An 18,187-nucleotide genomic window follows, 5' to 3' on the forward strand; every position below is an offset into this window, starting at 1 on the left:
AATTATGAAAAAGTATGTGTGGGCTGAAATAAACTCCCTCCATCTGGAACAAGTTGGCTGTCGTCCTGATCAGAGACAGGGTGATAGATCAAATGACCGCTGGAGATTCCTTCTGGATGTTTTGCAGAGGCTTTCATAGCATCCAGTGGTTTTTACACTATAGATCTTCTCCTTGCTCAGACATTGATGCAGTAAGGTGTACCAGAAAGAGTGCTGGATATGGAGTCAGAGAACCTGGATTGAAGGCCCTGGTTCTCTCATTTAGTTTTTGTGTAACCTAAAGCAAGCTATTTAACCTCTCTTGGACTCAATGTCTTTATCTATACTAATACCCAAAAGACTTTTCATAAGGAAAGCACTTTGTAAGTTTCTAAGTTTTGTATCTGCTATATATATATATGTACGTATGTATATTATATATATATATGCATATGGGTATATGTGTGTGTGTGTTACACTGGGTTATACTTTCATTTATACTCTGCTTCAAACCAATCCACTCTTGCAAGTCCCTCTACCCCCAAAGTACTTGGACCAAATAAGCAAATATGCATGAGTAAAATATGCCAAAATGAGATGATTTGGTCATATTGGGTTCAAATGCTAAAGTGAGATAATTTGCAGAAGAAATTTTATCCAGGGTGACACAGCACATGGGGATGTGAGATGGCACCTATGGTTCTCTTAGAGGATGTGAGAGAGGTGGATCTATTAATAATACCCTGAATCTGCAAGCAAAGTGCTCAGCCACCAAGCCCTTATTCTTGGATTCCCCAAGGATGCCAGGTCAGGACCCTCAATTCACAGTAAAAATAACTAATAGTAGCTTCTCTTCACCCCAGTTTGTCATCATAGTTCTCGGGGTCCCTCATCAATGTTTAGCTGCCCTTATCTGAATCCTCTTATCTACTATTACTCCTTGGTTCAAACTCTTTTCCAACCAAATAAATCTATTTACCATCTTCTACAGTCTTCCAGGCATATTCAATACAATTGATTTATTCCTTCACTGGTTCCTTCCTTTATACATATAGGAAATGATTCCTATAATGTATGTTGCCCTGCGTAAGGTACTATGGGAGTATATAAAGGCATATAAACACAAGATAATATAGTAGAGGGGACATGATACAGAAATAAGAAAATATAGTTAATACTAGAAGATATAATAACAATAATGAATAGTAATAGTTAACATTTAAGGTATCACAGGGCATGGTTAAGCAACAAATAAATCATAGTAACTATAGCATATGGTTTTGAACCTCAGCTCTGTTGCTTACTACCTTTGAATAAGTAAGTCACTTAATGTCTCTGAGCTTAGATATTTGGTAGGAGAGTGTATAAAGCACTGGGAGTGGAGGAAAGATGACTGGAGTTTAAATCCTGCCTCCGCCCCTATCTTTGCGTAACTATGGGGAAATTGCAACCTCTTGGTTTCTTCATCTGTAAAATGGGGCTAATAATAAGACCTATCTCACGGTATCATCTTGCACCTATATGTAACCTGGATTTTGAGCATGCTCAGTTTGTCTCACTCACCTGATCCCTGATCTATCAGCATCTTTAAAAGTAGGGCCCTGGAGCTGTTCACTCCTTTTTCCACCATCTTTTCAGCTGTACTCCTAGCTGCTACACCCAACATGGACATGGTGAACTGAATACATGAGAGGGGAAAGAGACTTGTCCTTCCCCCACTCTGCCTCTTTTACTCTGAGGAGCAGGCCTGGGAGGGGAAGTGTTTGTTTCTATTTTGTGTTGTCCTCTTTAGTGTCAGGTGCCAAAGGTGATCTTCATGGACCTCAAGACATGGTGATCTTGGAGCCAGAATTACAGGCAGGGTGGTGTAGTCAGCCTGGCACAGAAACCTTGAGGAGTCAGGGGCCTGGGACTCGGGCCCCTTGGGGTTTGGATTTAGGACTGAGACTGTGCTCTATGGGAACCAAGCTAAGCTATGAACCTAATCCTTCCCTTCCTTAGGAATTGAAGTGGTATAGGGGGTAGGAGGATTATGCCTCCTACATGTTGGCATGTAGGGAGAATATGTTTATATATTTGTTATAATATCTTCTACAGTAAATATATTCCTCTTTGTAAAAGCTCCACTGTGTTACATACATAAATGCTAGCCATTATTTCCTCATCTGTAAAATGATAGTATTGAAATAAGTGACTTCTAAGTTTCCTTCTAGTTCTAAATCTCATACATTTCTAAGTGCTATAAATCCAGAGAAGAGAAAGATCTCTGAAGGGTAAAATGATCAGCAGTCACTTGAAGAAGAGGGGCCTGAAGTGGACCTTGAAGAAAAAAAATATGGCAGATAATGGAGAGGGGGCATTACAGGAAGTGGAAAAGAGAGAGGGAATGAAAAAAAGGAAAAATTTACAGGATAACTTTATTATGTATTTATAAGGAATAACAAGTTGTACATAATAGATTTGCAGTTTCATGTACAATCATTTTTATTATACTATGTTATAGACATGTTTTATCCCACAAATTAAAAAAATTTTAAAGGCATAAGCAAAAGAATGAATATGGAAATGTACTTAGTATATTCCAGAAACTGTTAGCCAATCAGCTTGGCTCAGATAAGGGATCTTTTGTGAAACAGAGTAGTGAAGTGACAAGATTAAAAAGATTGCTCATCAACATTTACCAATTGATAGTCAGTCAAAGAATATGGAAGGCAGTTTTCAGAGGAAGAAAGTCAAGTCATCAATAGTCATTTTAAAATTATCCAAATCACTAACAATCAGAAAAGTGCCAATTGAAGTGACTCTGAGTTTCTACTTCATGTCAATCAGATTAACAGTTGACTAAAAAAATGTAAAATGACAAATATCAGAGGTTCTGGGGGAAAATAGACACATAAGTGCATATTACTCTATATTTTGCTGATGGTGCTATGAATTGGTCCAGCCATTCTAGAAAAGCAATTTGGAACTGTGCCCCAAAAGTTACTAAACTATTCATACCCTTTAACCTGATAATATTACTGCTAGGCCTATACCCTAAAGACATCAAGGAAAGAGGGGAAAAACCTTTATGTACAAAAATTTTTAGTAATTCTTCTTGTGGTGGCAAAGAACTGGAAACTAAGGGAGTACTAATTGTAAGGGTTATGGGATTTAAAGATCTCCCATGCCCCATGGACGTGCTGACATAGCAGAGCAAGAGAAAGTGAAAAGCCGAGCTAACGGTCCTGCGGTTGGCAGTTGGTGGCGGTTGCCTTTTTTTTTTTTTTTTTTGAGTTAGGACTCCTGCTGAGGACTGCCAGGGGCCGGAGCTGCTAGGAGCGTGCTTCCAGGACGCTGGGTGGTTGCTGTGAGTGGGGAGAGGAGGACCTTTGCCTGAGGTAGCCTGTTCTGTTTTAAAGGCTTGAGAATGTGGGTGCTTTCTACTTTATCTACCTGTGCCAATATCATAACTACTCTGATGGCTTTCACTTTCTGGTTTTGGGACTCAGTCTTTTGGTATCTTAATAAATTTTCTAGTTTATTTCCCCATATGGCAATGTGATGGATAATTATATCAGCATATTTGTAATCTCTATAGGCATTGTGAATATGGCATTGCTGATACACTAATCAACTAGGGAATGTCTGAATAAATTATGGTATACAAATGTAATGGAATAATATTATGCATAAGAAATTATGAAGGGAACAGTTTCACAAAAACCTAGGAAGACTTATATGAACTGATGCAAAGTGAAGTGAGTAGAAGCAGGAGAACAATTTATATAATGACGACATTGTAAAGACAAACAATTTTAAGAGACTTACGGGCTTTGATAAAAGTATTAATTAATTATAATTCCAGAAGACCCATTGATAAACTATATCAACTCCTGACAAAGAAATGGTAGACTCAGGATACACATAAGCAATATGGGAATCAGTTTTGCTTAACTATGCATATCTGTTATAAGGGGTTTGTTTTTATGTTTCAGTGGTGGGAGTTGTGGAAGGGAAAGAAAATACATTTTTGATAATGGAAAAAATGTAACTTTTTTTAAAGGATGGGTAATTTCTATCTATAATCAGAATTGTATCCCTGGAGCATGCACAGTTTCTCTGCCTGATTCTGGTTGATCTTCAGTGGTTCAGTACTGACAGAATCTGGTGCTTTGTAATGACAAATCAATCCCCCTGTCCGTTCCTTAACTCCAATAATAGTGTCAGGGAGGAGTTATGTCTGTTTAAAGAAGAAAAACAGATTCCAGTTCACTCTCCTTCTTCTACTTTCCCTTGCAGCAAATAACTCTCCCTTTTTAGATATCCAGTGAGGGAGTTAGGTATGGTGCCCTTTTCCAAAATCTCCAAGAAATAACAAATTTTAAACATTTGCCAACTAAAGCACTTATGTGGATTCAGGCAGGCTGAGCCAGGGCCTTGGGTTCTTACTGTCTCTTCTGCATTGTGTCTTTACCTGACCGTAAGTGAGCAAATATCTAGAGTGAGATGGATGTGTCCACTCTTGTAGGCAACTCTGTGGATTTGAGAAGTCCTATGTAACTAACATCAAGTGGAATTTTGTGTTGGATTGAAAAGAATGATCACCAACAAGAAGTAGCTTAATTACTAGCCTGGCTTGCCATGAGAAATGGATGTGAAGGGAGTTGTTTAGATAGGGTAGAGCTAAAGTGAAATGCAAAATGCTAATTTAGAAGACCCACTTTTTAGGGGCAGAAGCAGTTAAGATTTAGTCAATTAATTATCTGGAGGAATAGTAGTAATTAGTAGTAGTAGTAGTAGTAGTAGTAGTAGCAAAAGCAGCAGCAGCAATAATAACAACCTATCAATCAATCTCCCCTTCAGAAAAAAAATACTTAGAATTTTTAGGTCACCAGGCAACCCTATTCTTGTGAACCTGGAATCCATAACAATTCCAGACAAGATATCTGGGTCCATGTCAGTCTAGATCTACTCAAAAAACAAAATGAACATGCCTTCAAGATGTAAGAAGTTACCCAAAAGAGATCAAGCACTTGGGATTGATTGGAAATCAAGTGTGAATGGATCCTAAATAAGCCAAAAAATTCTGGATGAGCCCCCAGTATGTAAAAGCCTATGGCCCAGGCACCCCCAAGTACCCCAGTCTCACATAGGTACAATCCTGGGGTCCAAACCATGAGGGTCATGTCAGCTAAGGGTGGTCAATCAGGGAAGTCTATGCTCAATTAGATGTATTTTTCAATATTGACAAGATTTCAGGGAATGACCCTTTGTTTAGAGACATCTAAAGGGCATTTCCCCATAGGATGTGAGTATGCTCCCTGACACTGATTCTGATTAGGCTTCAGAGACTAGATGCTAATGATTGACTCCACTGAGAATTATCTTCCCCTCCCATGTGGTCTATAAAAGCAAGTCATGTGCTCTTTTTTCAGACTTCCTTTGTACCTTCATTGTGTGTGCTGGGAAAAGGGGGAAGGAGCATGTGGGAGCAACTCTGCCCACGTGAAAAAAGAGCAGAATCACATGGCAAACTGTTTGTGTTTGTCCAGGGTAGCATGAGAGGAGAGAGGTAGCTGATTTTCAGGAAGCTACTCATCAGAAGGTAAACCCCAGTCCCTGAAACCCAGTCAGTACAATGCATGTTCATGCATGGAGAGACGGCTTTTGGGTGTCTCCAAACAATCATATCTTGGGACTTCATCAAATTGATTGGGGAACTTATTAAATGGGTCAGAATTTCCAAGATAAACCCCATCCTTTTCACTTTCCCTACATTACAGTTATTTTTGTCTTATCTCCTCTACCAAGAAGTTGCTGTGATTGAGGGGCCATGTCTTATTTTTCTTCTTTGTTCCTGCAGACAATAGGCACTTAGTGCAAAAAGTATGGACGCTCTAATGCATGGACTTTGCTATTTATTTTCCTACTTAGAGAAGCCTTTTTGTCTATTGAATAGAAGTGGACTGGCCTAAGAGGAGCCAGTTGATGGAGAATGAGCTGATATTCCCTGCCTGATTCAAATACAAGTGGCTACATGAAAGCTTGGAGTGAGTCTGCTTCTGGTCAACAACTCAGTGGTTTGTATCATGTGATAATGAAGAGTCCTCTAACTGGATGCTGAATCTTGAAGAACTGATGATTCAGGAGTTGCTGAGCCAGAATTCAGTGGACACAAAATAGGAGTGAACTGCCCCTTCATGACTTTCCTTTTGGAAACAAGGAAGTAGAACTACTTTGAGCTGCTTACCAGAGAGCAGGGGAAAGGCACTTCCCTATCTCCCACCTGGCTATGGTGACTATGAGCATATGGTTGCCTCTCCCTCTTTGTGTTTGTTCTTTTCCGATGCTTTTTATGTATCTTAGGATGGAATTGTTCAGGACACTCCTTCTCTTCCTCTTCCTCCTTCTCCTTTTCTCCTTCTTCTTCCATCTTCTTCATCATCATCCTCTTCCTCCTCCTCTTATTCCTCTTCCTTTTCATCTTCTTCCTCCTCCTTTTTCTTCCTTCTCCTCCATCTTCTTCCTCTACTATTATTGTTTCTGCTAATACATAATAATAACATTGCTAATGTTATTAACTGAAATTTATGGAGTACTTCAAAATTTAGAGTTTATATTTATTGTCTCCTTTGAGTCTCACATCACTTTGTGATAGGTACTATGGATATTATCGTCATTTTACAACTTGTTTATAGGTATTTGGCTATGTACTAGTTATGTGAGTATGCCTTATAACTGAATTCCAAATAGGTAAGTTATCTTTAACATAATATAATTTTCATAAGGCAAACTTTCTGATTTAAATTTTACTGCTTTTAAAGATATGTATGACTATCCTCCCGCACTGTTTTCTTTACCTTCTCAGTTTACTTAGGACCAGATGCCCACTTTCAGGCAGAAGTTATAATTTGCTTTTATTTCCAAATATTCCTCCCATTCTCTATTTTAAACTATTCCTCCATCCTTGTAGCACAATGGGAAGAACCAGATTTGGAGCTGGACAACTTGGGTTCAAATGCTAGCTTTCCCACCTGTGTGACTGAGGAAAATAAACTCTCAATACTCAATTTCCTTCCCTGTGAATTTATGAAATTGGACCCCATGACCTTTAAGATCCCTATAGCTCCAGCTTCTAGGATATCTATACAACAATTTCTTAGTAACAACTCTTTATCTGTAATCATTTAACCAATTCCAAATCTATATAAACACACTATCATCTAAGATGTTATATAGAGTTTTGAGTTACTACCATTATTTAGGGCACATCTCTCATCTTTTTCCACAAGGATAGCATGAAAGACTGATTAAATGCTTTGCTGAAATACAAGCATACAACCATTTCTCCAAAAATAAAAGGAAAATAGCCACCTGGCATGACTTGTTCTTGACGAGCCACTTTTAGGGACCACCATTTCCCTTTATAAACTGCCACAAACCATCCCTTTAACAATATATTTCTGAAATTTGCCACAATTCCAATTCAGACTTACTGGTTTATATAGTTTGAAGATTACTTTGTTCTATTTTTTTTTGAAACTGGAATAACATTTGCCTTTCTTCAGCCCTATGGAACCTTTCCTGAGTCTGCTATTGTTTCAACATCACTGACAGCAGCTTACCAATCTTACCACTATTTTTTTTTCTGGGATATAGTCTATCCAGACCAAAGCTTCTTAAACTGTGGGTTGCAACTCCATATGGGGTCACTAACTGAATTGGGATCACAAAAAAATTGGCAACAGGAAAAGGTTTCTGAACACACAGCAACCAAAAATTAATTCAGAATCAAACATGTAATGAATCTGAGGTGTTTCTGGCAGCATTTGTCCATGTTGTATCACACGACTTCAGTGTAGCCTTAGTTCTCAACATACAACATACAGTTTTTCACTGTGCATGCCATGACACCACTCAACGCCAATGAATGTTGCAAAAACACCTTGGCTCAGATGTGAGACTATTATATGTTATGGATTACAGTGTTTTTACTGTACATACAAAGTTTTCTGTTCTTACAGAAACATAATAGTTTAATTATGGAAAATTTTGGGGGCAGCTAGGTGGCTCAGTGAACAGAGCACCGGCCCTGGAGTCAGGAGGACCTGAGTTCAAATCTGGCTCAGACACTTAACACTTAACTAGCCATGTGACCTTGGGCAAGTCACTTAATCTGTCTTCCCCCTCCAAAAAGCAAAAAAAAAAGACCATTTATATTTTCCTACCATCATTCCTCAGCCTGTAAGTATCAAAATAGTATTATCTTTGGATCTTGTTAGAATGTTTGATTTTAAAAATTGCTGATATCTCCTTCTTTTATAAAAACATAAGTATTTAATTTCAGCAAGTAAAGACAAAAGCCCTTTAATAATATTTCTGCATCATAACCTCTGTATATGTATGTAAGTGTAAACATCAATTTTTAATTAAGCACAAACAAATGTAATTTCATAAGCTAAAGCTTGTATTTATTTGAGAAACAGCAATATTTATTTATATTTTAGGACAAAAACAATTTTTGGTTATGGATAAGTGTCTAAATTTAGACAGAAGAGGTAAAAATACTGATGACAATGTTACCACACTTCACCACCAGGTTGTAGTACACTTAAATTGACAAAAAAAAATATGTCGAATTATTTTTTCAATATGGGTTTATTTCTGATAGTGATAAATGGTGTGGGGAAACCTCTTTGCTTAATCTGTGATGAAGTTTTGATTGTGGAGAGCACGAAACCAACCAAACTAAAACAACATCTTAATATCAAGTATGCAATGTACTGCAATAAACCAAAGGAATGTTTTGAATGACTTTTAAAATATTTAAATAAAGAAAAACAACATTTTGAGAAATTTGTTACTGTCAATGAAAGGTATTTACTTGCATCTTATAAAAATTCTTATTTAATTGCAAAAACTAAAAAGCTCTGCAGATAGCAGAATATCTTGTGTTGCCTCCTGCTATTAAAATGTCAGAAATAGTTCATGGGGAAAAGTACAGGGATATAATATGTATGGGGGATAAAATTCTCATAAAATTTCTTTATTGAATAATACTATTTTCAAAAGAACTTCTGAAATTAGTATTGATCAATTCCAGCAGCTTATTACCAGGCTTAAGGGCAGCCCAAGTTTGCAATTCGGTTAGATGAAACAACTGATATTTCTAACATGATACAGTTGTTCCTTTATGTAAGATGTTTATGAAAGAAGCATACAGGAGGAATTATTGTTTTGTCCTTTTTTGGAATGGCACACAAGGGGGGAAAATCATATCTTAAAGCCAATCAGTTTTTCACAAATGAAGGTTTACAGTAGAAAAATTATGCTGGAGTCTATATCTGTACAATGCTGAAACAATGATGGGTGAGAATGTTAGATTTGTAGCAAAAGTTAAAGCTGGTAGCAACAAACATATCACTTTTATTCACTGCACTCATACTAAAAAAATATCAACAGAGTTAAATGTTGTGCTTTGCAATACTATCAAAATCATTAATGTCATTAAAAGCTGAGCCTTTAACAGTCATTTGTTTTCAAGCCTTTGGAAAGGCATAGACTCCGATTACAAAATCTTATTACTACATGCAAAGGTAAGGTGGCTCTCAAGAGGGTGAAGTTGAAAAAGATTATTAAAATTGAAAGGAAGCTGTTATATTTTTGATTGAGCAGGAATCTTATTTTGTTCATTTTTTTCCATAATGACTTATGGCTTTCAAAACTCTGTTATTTGTCAGTTATTTTCCAAAAACCCAATGATTTAAACATGTCACTTTAAGGAAAAAATTGTTAACATATTTAGGTTAAAAGATAAAATTGAAAGTTTTACTAAAAATGTTAACATATGGAAGAATAGGGTAGGAAATGGTTCCTTAGAAATGTTTATAGCTATAGATGATTTTATAATTGAAAATAGCCTTCCCAAAGATTTAATTGTAAGACTTATAATTGACCATCTTAAGTGCCTGGAGACAGAGTTTCAGAAATACTTCCCTTCAAATTTTTATTCTAAAAAACTAAGTTGGGTTCATAAACCATATTCAATTGAAATAAGTCATCTGCTATTAAAAGTTCAGGAAAAGGGGCAGCTAGGTGATGTAGTGAATAGAGCACCAGCCCTGGAGTCAGGAGGACCTGAGTTCAAATCCAACCTCAGGTACTTGACACACTTACTAGCTGTGTGACCTTGGGCAAGTCATTTAACCCCAACTGCCTTGCCTTCCCCCTTCCAAAAAAAAAGAATTTGCTCAGTTATCAAGAGACACAGGTTCAAAACTTGAGTTTCCTAAAAAGTCATTAAATGAATTTTGGCTTGATGTTAGGACAGAATGTCCAACAATTTCTGAAATGGCCCTAAACATACTTCTTCCATTTTGTACTACATATTTATGTGAAGGGACATTCTCAGCATTAATGATTATAAAATCAAAATATTGATCAACTCTGAAAAATGTTGAAGATGGTATATGTCCTACAGTATCAAATATTCTGCCAAGATTTAATTCTGTAAGTAAAAATAAATATGCATGTCCATCTCGTTAGTATGCACATTTGCTTTCATCTTTAATAAATGGTAAAATTATATTTATACCAAAGAATTGTCTTAAAAGAAATTTCTTTATGATTTATTATAAGCAAATGTTTTATTTGTGTACCTATTTTATATACCTATATAACTGGGATTGTGTAAAAATTTCAGGTGAAAAGGGGTCATGAGTAGAAAATGCTTAAGAAGTCCTGATCTAGGCTACAAGAACTAGTTTAACTAGCTCTTACTTCTCTTCATCGCCTGTTATTGTCATCCTCTCCCCTCCATGTATCAATCCTTTCCTAATGTTCTGGTGTGATCTTTTCATTGTCCTTAGCATTTATCCCCAACCAATCTAAATTGGTGGCTGAATCTCCTATGCATCTGCATCAATATTACTAGAAAGCCACTCCCTTTTCCTTCCTTATTATAATCACTTATATTTTTGTTTTATATTTATGTGTTATTTGGGCTGGAGTCGGAACATGACAGGTATCATAGGATCAGTGTTCAGATTCATAGTTTAGAGTTAGAATATCTGACAATAATCAGAATGGAAAAAGAAATCTCTACTACAACAGAAGGTCATCCAGCTTCCCCTTGAATTCAACCTTAATGACTAAAAACCCATGACTTCTTTAGGCAGCCCATTCTAGTAGATACCTCTAATTTTTAAGTAGATTTTTTTTGCTTAAATTAAAACTTAAATTATTCTCCTTGCAACTTCCACCTGTTGCTCCTAGATCTGCCTTTTGGGGTCAAAGAGAATGAATTTAATCACTCTTCCCCGTGATAGCTCTTCAGATGCTTGTACCCAGGCATTATGTCCGTTCCCACCCCACCCCCAATCTTTTTTCCCCTCCAGGTTAAAGATCCCTAGTTCCTTTAACTCATCCTCATATGACCTAGATTCAAGTCTCTTCCCCTCCCTGGCATTTCACAACTAAATAGAGTATGTCAGATATAGTCTGACCAGGGGAGAGTATAGAGGGACTGTCACCTCCTTATATCTGGAAGCTGTGTCTCTCTTGATGCAGTCCCAGATTGCATTGTTTTTTTTGGCTACCATATCACCCTGATGACTCATTGAATTTGCAGTCCAATAAAACCTCCAGATTTTTTTTTCAGACAACCTGCTCTCTCTGTCTACCCCATCTTGTACTTGTGAAGTTGATTTTTTTAACCCAAGTGTAAAGCTTTAAAAAAAAAACACAAAATGCAAGGCTTTACATTTAACCTTCCTGAATCTCATCTTAGATTCAGTTTACATCCATTAGCCCAATGGTATATGAACTTTTATGGCCATGTTGTCATTGGTTACTTGTTTCAGTCATGCTCAACTCGTCGTGACCCCATTTGGGGTTTTCTTGGCAAAAATATTGGAGTGGTTTGTCATTTCCTTCTCTAGCTCATTATATAGATGACTATATAAATGAGGCAGAGTTAAGCAACTTGCCCAGGGTCACACAGTTAGTATCTGAAGTCGTATTTGAACTCAGGTCTTCCTGACTCTAGGCCTGGCACTGCTACAAAGGGCAGCACCCCTGGCCGCCTTTACAGTCATGGCTCCCTGTTTATAAAATATATGTCTAAATACATGGACACATAATTATAAATCATACAAGTATATTGCTGTACTAATAATTATGTATAACATTTTCATTAAAAATAGAAAAGGGTGAGATAAGAAAGAAATAACATTTGATCCCAGAGTCAATACAAATCCACTGTAGTTTATTGAGTAGAGAAGCAACATGGGCAGGTTTACACTTTAGGAATATAAATTGAGCAGCTATGATAGATTGGAGTGGAGAGAGACCTGAGAAAGGGAGAATAATTAGGAGGCTATTGCAATAGTTTCAGCAAGATGGGATGATCGCTAAAGCGGTTGCTGTGTGAGTGGAGAGAAGGATATGGGTGCAAGAGATGTTGTGGAAATAGAATAGAAAAAGCATGTTAACTTATTGAATACATGGGGTTAGGGAGGGAGAATGTCTTCAGGAAGAAACCGAAGTTGTAAATTTTGGTGATGGGCAGGAAGGTAGCATTCTCAACAGAAATAGGAAGGTTTGGAAGAGGATCAGGTTTGAAAATGATAGAGTAATGAGATCTTCAGTGCAGATCACAACTTGTAAATACCTATTCATCCTGAGTGACTCACTATATTCACAGACAGAAAAAGAGGAGTATGATGTTCTTCCCCATCAATCATTGTCAAGTAGGGCAGACCCTACCTAAGGGCACCTGCTGCAGCCATGAGGTGATCTGGGCATCGCAGACTTGGATAGCTGGGAACAGGGGAAATCTTGCCTCTGCAGTTTCTGGATGGGAGAGCGTCACCTTCAAACACAGTATTGGCGTTCAGACAGCCACCAAGACTCTCAGCAGATGAGGTATGGTGAGTTGTGTGGTACAGCAACATCCACGAAGTCTAAAGGGCCCTGACTCCATGTGAATGGGACATTTTGTGCCCTTAGGTGACTAGGATCAACACATTAATACACCTAGAGGATACCAGGCCTCAAAGAAGCTACATCAAGGTAGGTACAGGTTAAGCTTTGGCCTCTGGGCCAATTGAGACCTGGGAATAGATGTGGTGCCTTTCAGGGAAAAACTAGCCAAACCTAAGTTGCAAAAGAAGAGAGAAACCTGGTCTGATCATACAAAGTGTTTTGTTTTTTGGTTTGTTTGTTTGTTTTTTTTGTGAAGGGAAGAAGGCAAAGCAATTGGGGTTAAGTGACTTGCCCAAGGTCACATAGCTAGTAAATGTGTCAAGTGTCTGAGGTCAAATTTGAACTCAGGTCCTCCTGACTCCAGAACTGGCACTCTATTCCCTGCACCACCTAGCTGCCCCTTGTTTTTTGGTTTTGGGTTTTTTTTTTTTTGTTTTTGGTTACAAAGTGTTAAAAGGGAATTTTAAGAGCTAAAAGTGATCTGGTAAAAGTAGATATATGATTTTGTTCTATATTTGCCATTTTTTCGCTATGTGATCTCAACAAAATGTCTTTCCCTTCCTTCCCCCTAACTGTTTTATGATTATAAAAGAAAAGCAGAGAACCATAATAGCTCAAGTAAGTTGAAACCATCTCTTTATCATATCTGATAAAGCACATAATGAGCCCTTAACACATACTTTTTTTTTGCTTTTTGGAGGGCAATTGGGGTTAAGTGACTTGCCCAAGGTCACACGGCTAGTTTTTGTGTTAAGTGTCTGAGGCTGGATTTGAACTCAGGTCCTCCTGACTCCAGGGCCAGTGCTCTATTCACTGCACCACCTAGCCGCCCCAACACATACTTATTGACTGATAAAGAAGTTATTCTTTTCTTTGGTCTAGTGTAAATGGCTGTACTAACAAGGATACCACTTCTTTCCTTTGAAATAATTTAAGTAGCCTTTGTTTTAATAAACATCTTTTCCTGCTTACCATGCTTACCTGTCTTACCAAAACTGCTTTGTATCTTCTCTTTTGTTACTTTCTCTGGGTCACTAGCTCATGAACAGAGATGTGGCTGTGGCTAAGTGAGAAGACAGAAGTTCTGAGAGCCATAAGGGAGAAGGCTTCTGTCTTCTAAGATAATGTGAATAGTTGGGTTGTTGAAAGGGGCACTGTTGTATAAAGAAATCAGATTAAATCAAATTATGAAAGATGGAAAGTATTACCCTTTCATATGTGAACAGTTTGGTGACTGGAAGAAATATGGGGAAAAAAAAAACCTTTTGTGCATGAAAGATTCACAAGAATCCATGTGTAAAGGAATAACTTTCCTAAACACAGTTCATGAGGAGGACCGTAAAGAGAACTGAGAAGACTTATTTGAGGGAAGAGGAATGACTGGGGGTGCAGAACATTTTGATCCCTTGACTGATTTGCATGACATTGTTTTTAGAGCTTGACAGGTTAAAATTCACAAAGTTAAATAATATTTTGTAGACTATGGAAAATTAAATAAGGACTGTCAGATACAGATAAGCTGACAGATCAGCTTTAGCAGCTGTACTTGGCAGCCTGTGATTGGAATAGAAGCATTTCTTTGTGTATTGGCTGAAGAAAAGAATGGGAGCTTGACAACTGGAAGAGAGCTGAACTCTGCTGAAGTCTCAGCTATTGCCCTTTAGCACCATCTGCAGTATGAGAAAGAGGAAACTTCTCGGAAGTGCTTCAGAGCTCTTTTCTGCTCCCCCTGGTTTGAAAGGGAAAAGCAGATAGTGAAGAGAGGTGCTGTAGGCTCTATGTTGCTGTGAGCTAAATTTTGCTGTAACAAATTGTTGAGAGCTGATTGGATGATGCAGAATCCTGTTGAGTAAAGAGCTGGCTAGGCTTGTATGCAATGAGTTTTGTATTTCTCTGACTTCAGAGAACAGCTTGTCACTATCTCAGTGACAAGGGAGATTATGAATTAAAAGAGTTTGTTATTGTTTCATCATTTTGAAAGTAGAAGAAAAGTAGGTTTAACTAGTAAGAAAATGGTGAGGAACAGAAGGGAAGCAGTTAGAAAAGCAGTGGCTTTATGTGATGCAGATTATTCCTGAGTTTTGATTAGTCCAGAGTTCTGAGTTGTGTCAAGTGCATAGATTTTATTCATTCATGTGCTTCTTTACTATTTTTTCTTTGTATGTCCATTTTTTCCAGTGGATACTCCTAATGGTGGGAAAGTGTGGACTATAAAGTATTCATTGTTACTTTATTTACTGCATAATTGGTAACTATAATAATATGATTATTATATTATGATAGTATGCTTTTGTCTTATCATTAAGTGTTCTATGTTTAAGACTTAATAGTGTTATAGTGACTGACTTTTGTAGAAACACATCTGTAGGGGCTCATGATTCAGAGTAGTGAGAGTAGTGAGAAAATATACCACCAAAATAGGGTTGCCCCTAGAACCTTAAGAGCTTGAACTTTAACCACATGGTCCATCCCTGAGACCCACATACACACTCTGTTAGTGTCCAGGAAGGTTTGGTTGAGCAAGAGGTGGCTATACCATGTGCCTATGGCTATACTATGAACTTGATAGAGGCTGAGCAGAATGAGCATTTAGTGAATTGACAGCTTTAATTGCAGCCTCTAGTCAGCTTAATATCTTCAGTAGTCTACCTGGGATCTTTCAACATCTTTCCTAATACCATGAGTATGCAATCTTACCCTGTATCATCATACAGGTAATACATGACAATGAAAGAACTCTGATAATCCCATTGGTGACGTATCTTTAAAGTCTCTTGAGGTCCTTCTCTAGAGTTAACTTTTTGAACAACTCTAAGAATGTTGTGGAAGTAGATTGTGTCTATATTCCATGTCCCACTCATGCAGTGAAAGCACTTCAACCCTTATGATGAGTTTCTTCCACCAAAAGATGTCCAAAGTAGAACCTCTCCTGCTCCACCCTGACCTCACCACGAAGCTGTGACCCCTTGTCCTCTTTTCTAATTCTCTCTTTTCTTCCTCTAAGCATCTGCCTAAAGACACATAGATAGTCAAGATGTTCAGTTATTGCTCACTCCACTAATTCTCTGAATAGGCTCAATTTGATCACAAATGCAGAAATTTAAAAAGACTGGCTGGAATTAGATATTCCAGGGACTGGGGCCAAAGTGTCCACTTTCATGCTGGAGCCCATAACTTTCCCCCAAAAAATCTAAGAATGCTATTATATATGATATATATGTGGGTATATACAGTCAGTTCCCATCATTCACTGTAGTTATGCTCTATAAAGTTACTGTGAATACTGAATTAACTAATACTGAACCATTGCTCCTGCATGGTTAGGTTACTTCAAGCCTCTGGTCACAAAATTTGCTTTAGCATTTTTCAGAGTGGCCTCACATACAGATCAGTGAATTTCCTCTTCCTTTTTCTGGTTGTACTATATTGATAATACGTACAAAAATGTGAACAAAAAGGATGCTTGTTTACAGTATGAGAGCTAAGACAAAAAGATACCTTGTTTGACCTCAACTAAGATTGTGCATATTGAATGACTCAAATTTTTTGCTGCATTGTGTATGTCTGAGAATCTGAGTATTGATCTGGGGTTTTAGTGAGTAGGAGAATTCCCAAATATGGAATCTGCAAATGATAAGGACCAACCATATATGTATACACAGATATGTGTCTATATATCATATGTGTATATAACACACATGCATACATACACATATACATACACGTACACACATACACATGAGCATGTTTGGTTTGCCCAACATGGAATTGCCTACATCCTCTATCATGTGAGTGCAGGTTGCCTCCTTGACTGACTATCTGCATCTTTAAAACTGGTGAGAACAAACTGGTCACTGTCTTTCTGCCATCTTTTCAGCTGAACTTCTCTCAGTTCTCCCTCTTTTACCCTAGCTTTAAGAAATGGGTATGGGAGTGTTTGTTTCTACTCTGTATTGTTCGTCCTCAGTTTCTGGTACTGGGGGTAATTCCCACTGACTATGAGTTAAAGCCATGGAGAACTTTGTGCCAAGATTACCAGTAGGGGTGATCTAGCAAGCCATAAAGAAAGTTAGGAAGGTTTTTCCCTATCCCCTTAGGAAAGACTGCTGGCTGAGGCAAGGGCGGCCACTTTTCTTTAAAAAACTATTTTAAGGCAGAGCCAAGATGGTGGCTTAGAAGCAGGAAAACTCCATGTGCTCCCCCCATAACCACCTCAAATACCTATAAACTATGACTGTAAACAAACTTTAGAGCTACAGAACCCACAAAGTGACAGAGAGAAACAAATCTCCCGCTGAAGATGCCCCAGCAGGTGTACAGGAAGGGTCCATCGCAGCACACTGGGAGCAGAGACCAGCCCCACATGAGCCCATGGTTTTAGCCTCAGGGTGCCCCCCACCAGCCACAGCTGAAGAGACTTCGGAAGAGCAGATCATCAGCAGCTGTGGTGGTTGGAAGAGCAGATCACCAGCAGCTGTGGCGGTTTCCAGACTTATCAACCCATAGATGCCAAAGACAGAATGAGAGGTCAGTGTAGACTTTGGGAACAGGGGGTCCAGGAGTGCTGTTCAGCCTTTGCCCCTAGAGGGAGAAGTGGCTGAGGCACCATAGCCATACAGCCACTGCTCATGGCTGCTTCAGAGCTCCTGGCCTGCAGATTGTAGGGGGACCAAGCAACTATTCTGAGGGGTAATTGCTCTTGCTTTAACCTGCTTGGATCTCGATTGCTGTCTAGGGTGGAGGTCCTGGGGTGTGTGACCAGGTGCCAGAGATGGTGGAGGCTTCAGAGAGGGAAGCCAACTAATAGCTCTGGCAGCTGCGAAAACCCCAGCAATTTGGAACAAAGTTCTCCTCTCTGGAAGCAGAGTTCTACTGTGTCAAAAAGCTCAAAAGTCAAGTAATTGACTGGCAATATGATCAAGCAAAGGAAGTAAAGCAAGCACAGCAATCAAACCTTAGATTCCTATTTTGGAGACAAAAAGGATGAAAGCATGAAACAGGAAGAAGACAACAAAGTCAGAACTCCTGTACCAAAAGCTTCCAAGAAAAATATGAATTGGTTACAGGCCATAGAGGAGCTCAAGAAGGATTTTGAAAATCAAGTAAGAGAAGTGGAGGAAAAATTGGGAGGAGGAATGAGAATGATGCAAGAAAATCATGAAAAGAGAGTCAACAATCTTACTGAAGAAAATAATACCTTAAAAAATAGATTGACTCAAATGGCAAAAGAGGTCCAAAAAGC

The 18,187-nt window shown here is 38.2% G+C and overlaps 1 protein-coding gene across 4 annotated transcripts in view; it reads right to left on the bottom strand.

The window, feature by feature from the left end:
• Positions 1-2,378: 2,378 nt before the first annotated feature.
• Positions 2,379-18,187, bottom strand: part of DDX11 (DEAD/H-box helicase 11) — a 76,805-nt gene continuing 60,996 nt past the window's right edge. Inside the window, exons 27-28 of one of the 4 annotated variants that reach the window (XM_069094376.1) lie at positions 6,472-6,504; positions 2,379-6,416 (exon numbers count right to left, since the gene is read on the bottom strand). In XM_069094376.1, coding sequence (XP_068950477.1) covers positions 6,496-6,504 — 9 coding nt within the window. In that variant the 3' untranslated portion in view covers positions 2,379-6,416; positions 6,472-6,495. Of the gene's footprint in view, positions 6,508-18,187 lie in introns of all 4 variants that reach the window. The other 3 variants (XM_069094374.1, XM_069094375.1, XM_069094373.1) reach the window with 3 other exon arrangements.

Source organism: Petaurus breviceps, unplaced genomic scaffold (assembly GCF_028583685.1).
Source record: "Petaurus breviceps papuanus isolate PSGF00001 unplaced genomic scaffold, PetGlider_PUasm1.0 216, whole genome shotgun sequence".
Lineage (NCBI taxonomy): Eukaryota > Metazoa > Chordata > Mammalia > Diprotodontia > Petauridae > Petaurus > Petaurus breviceps.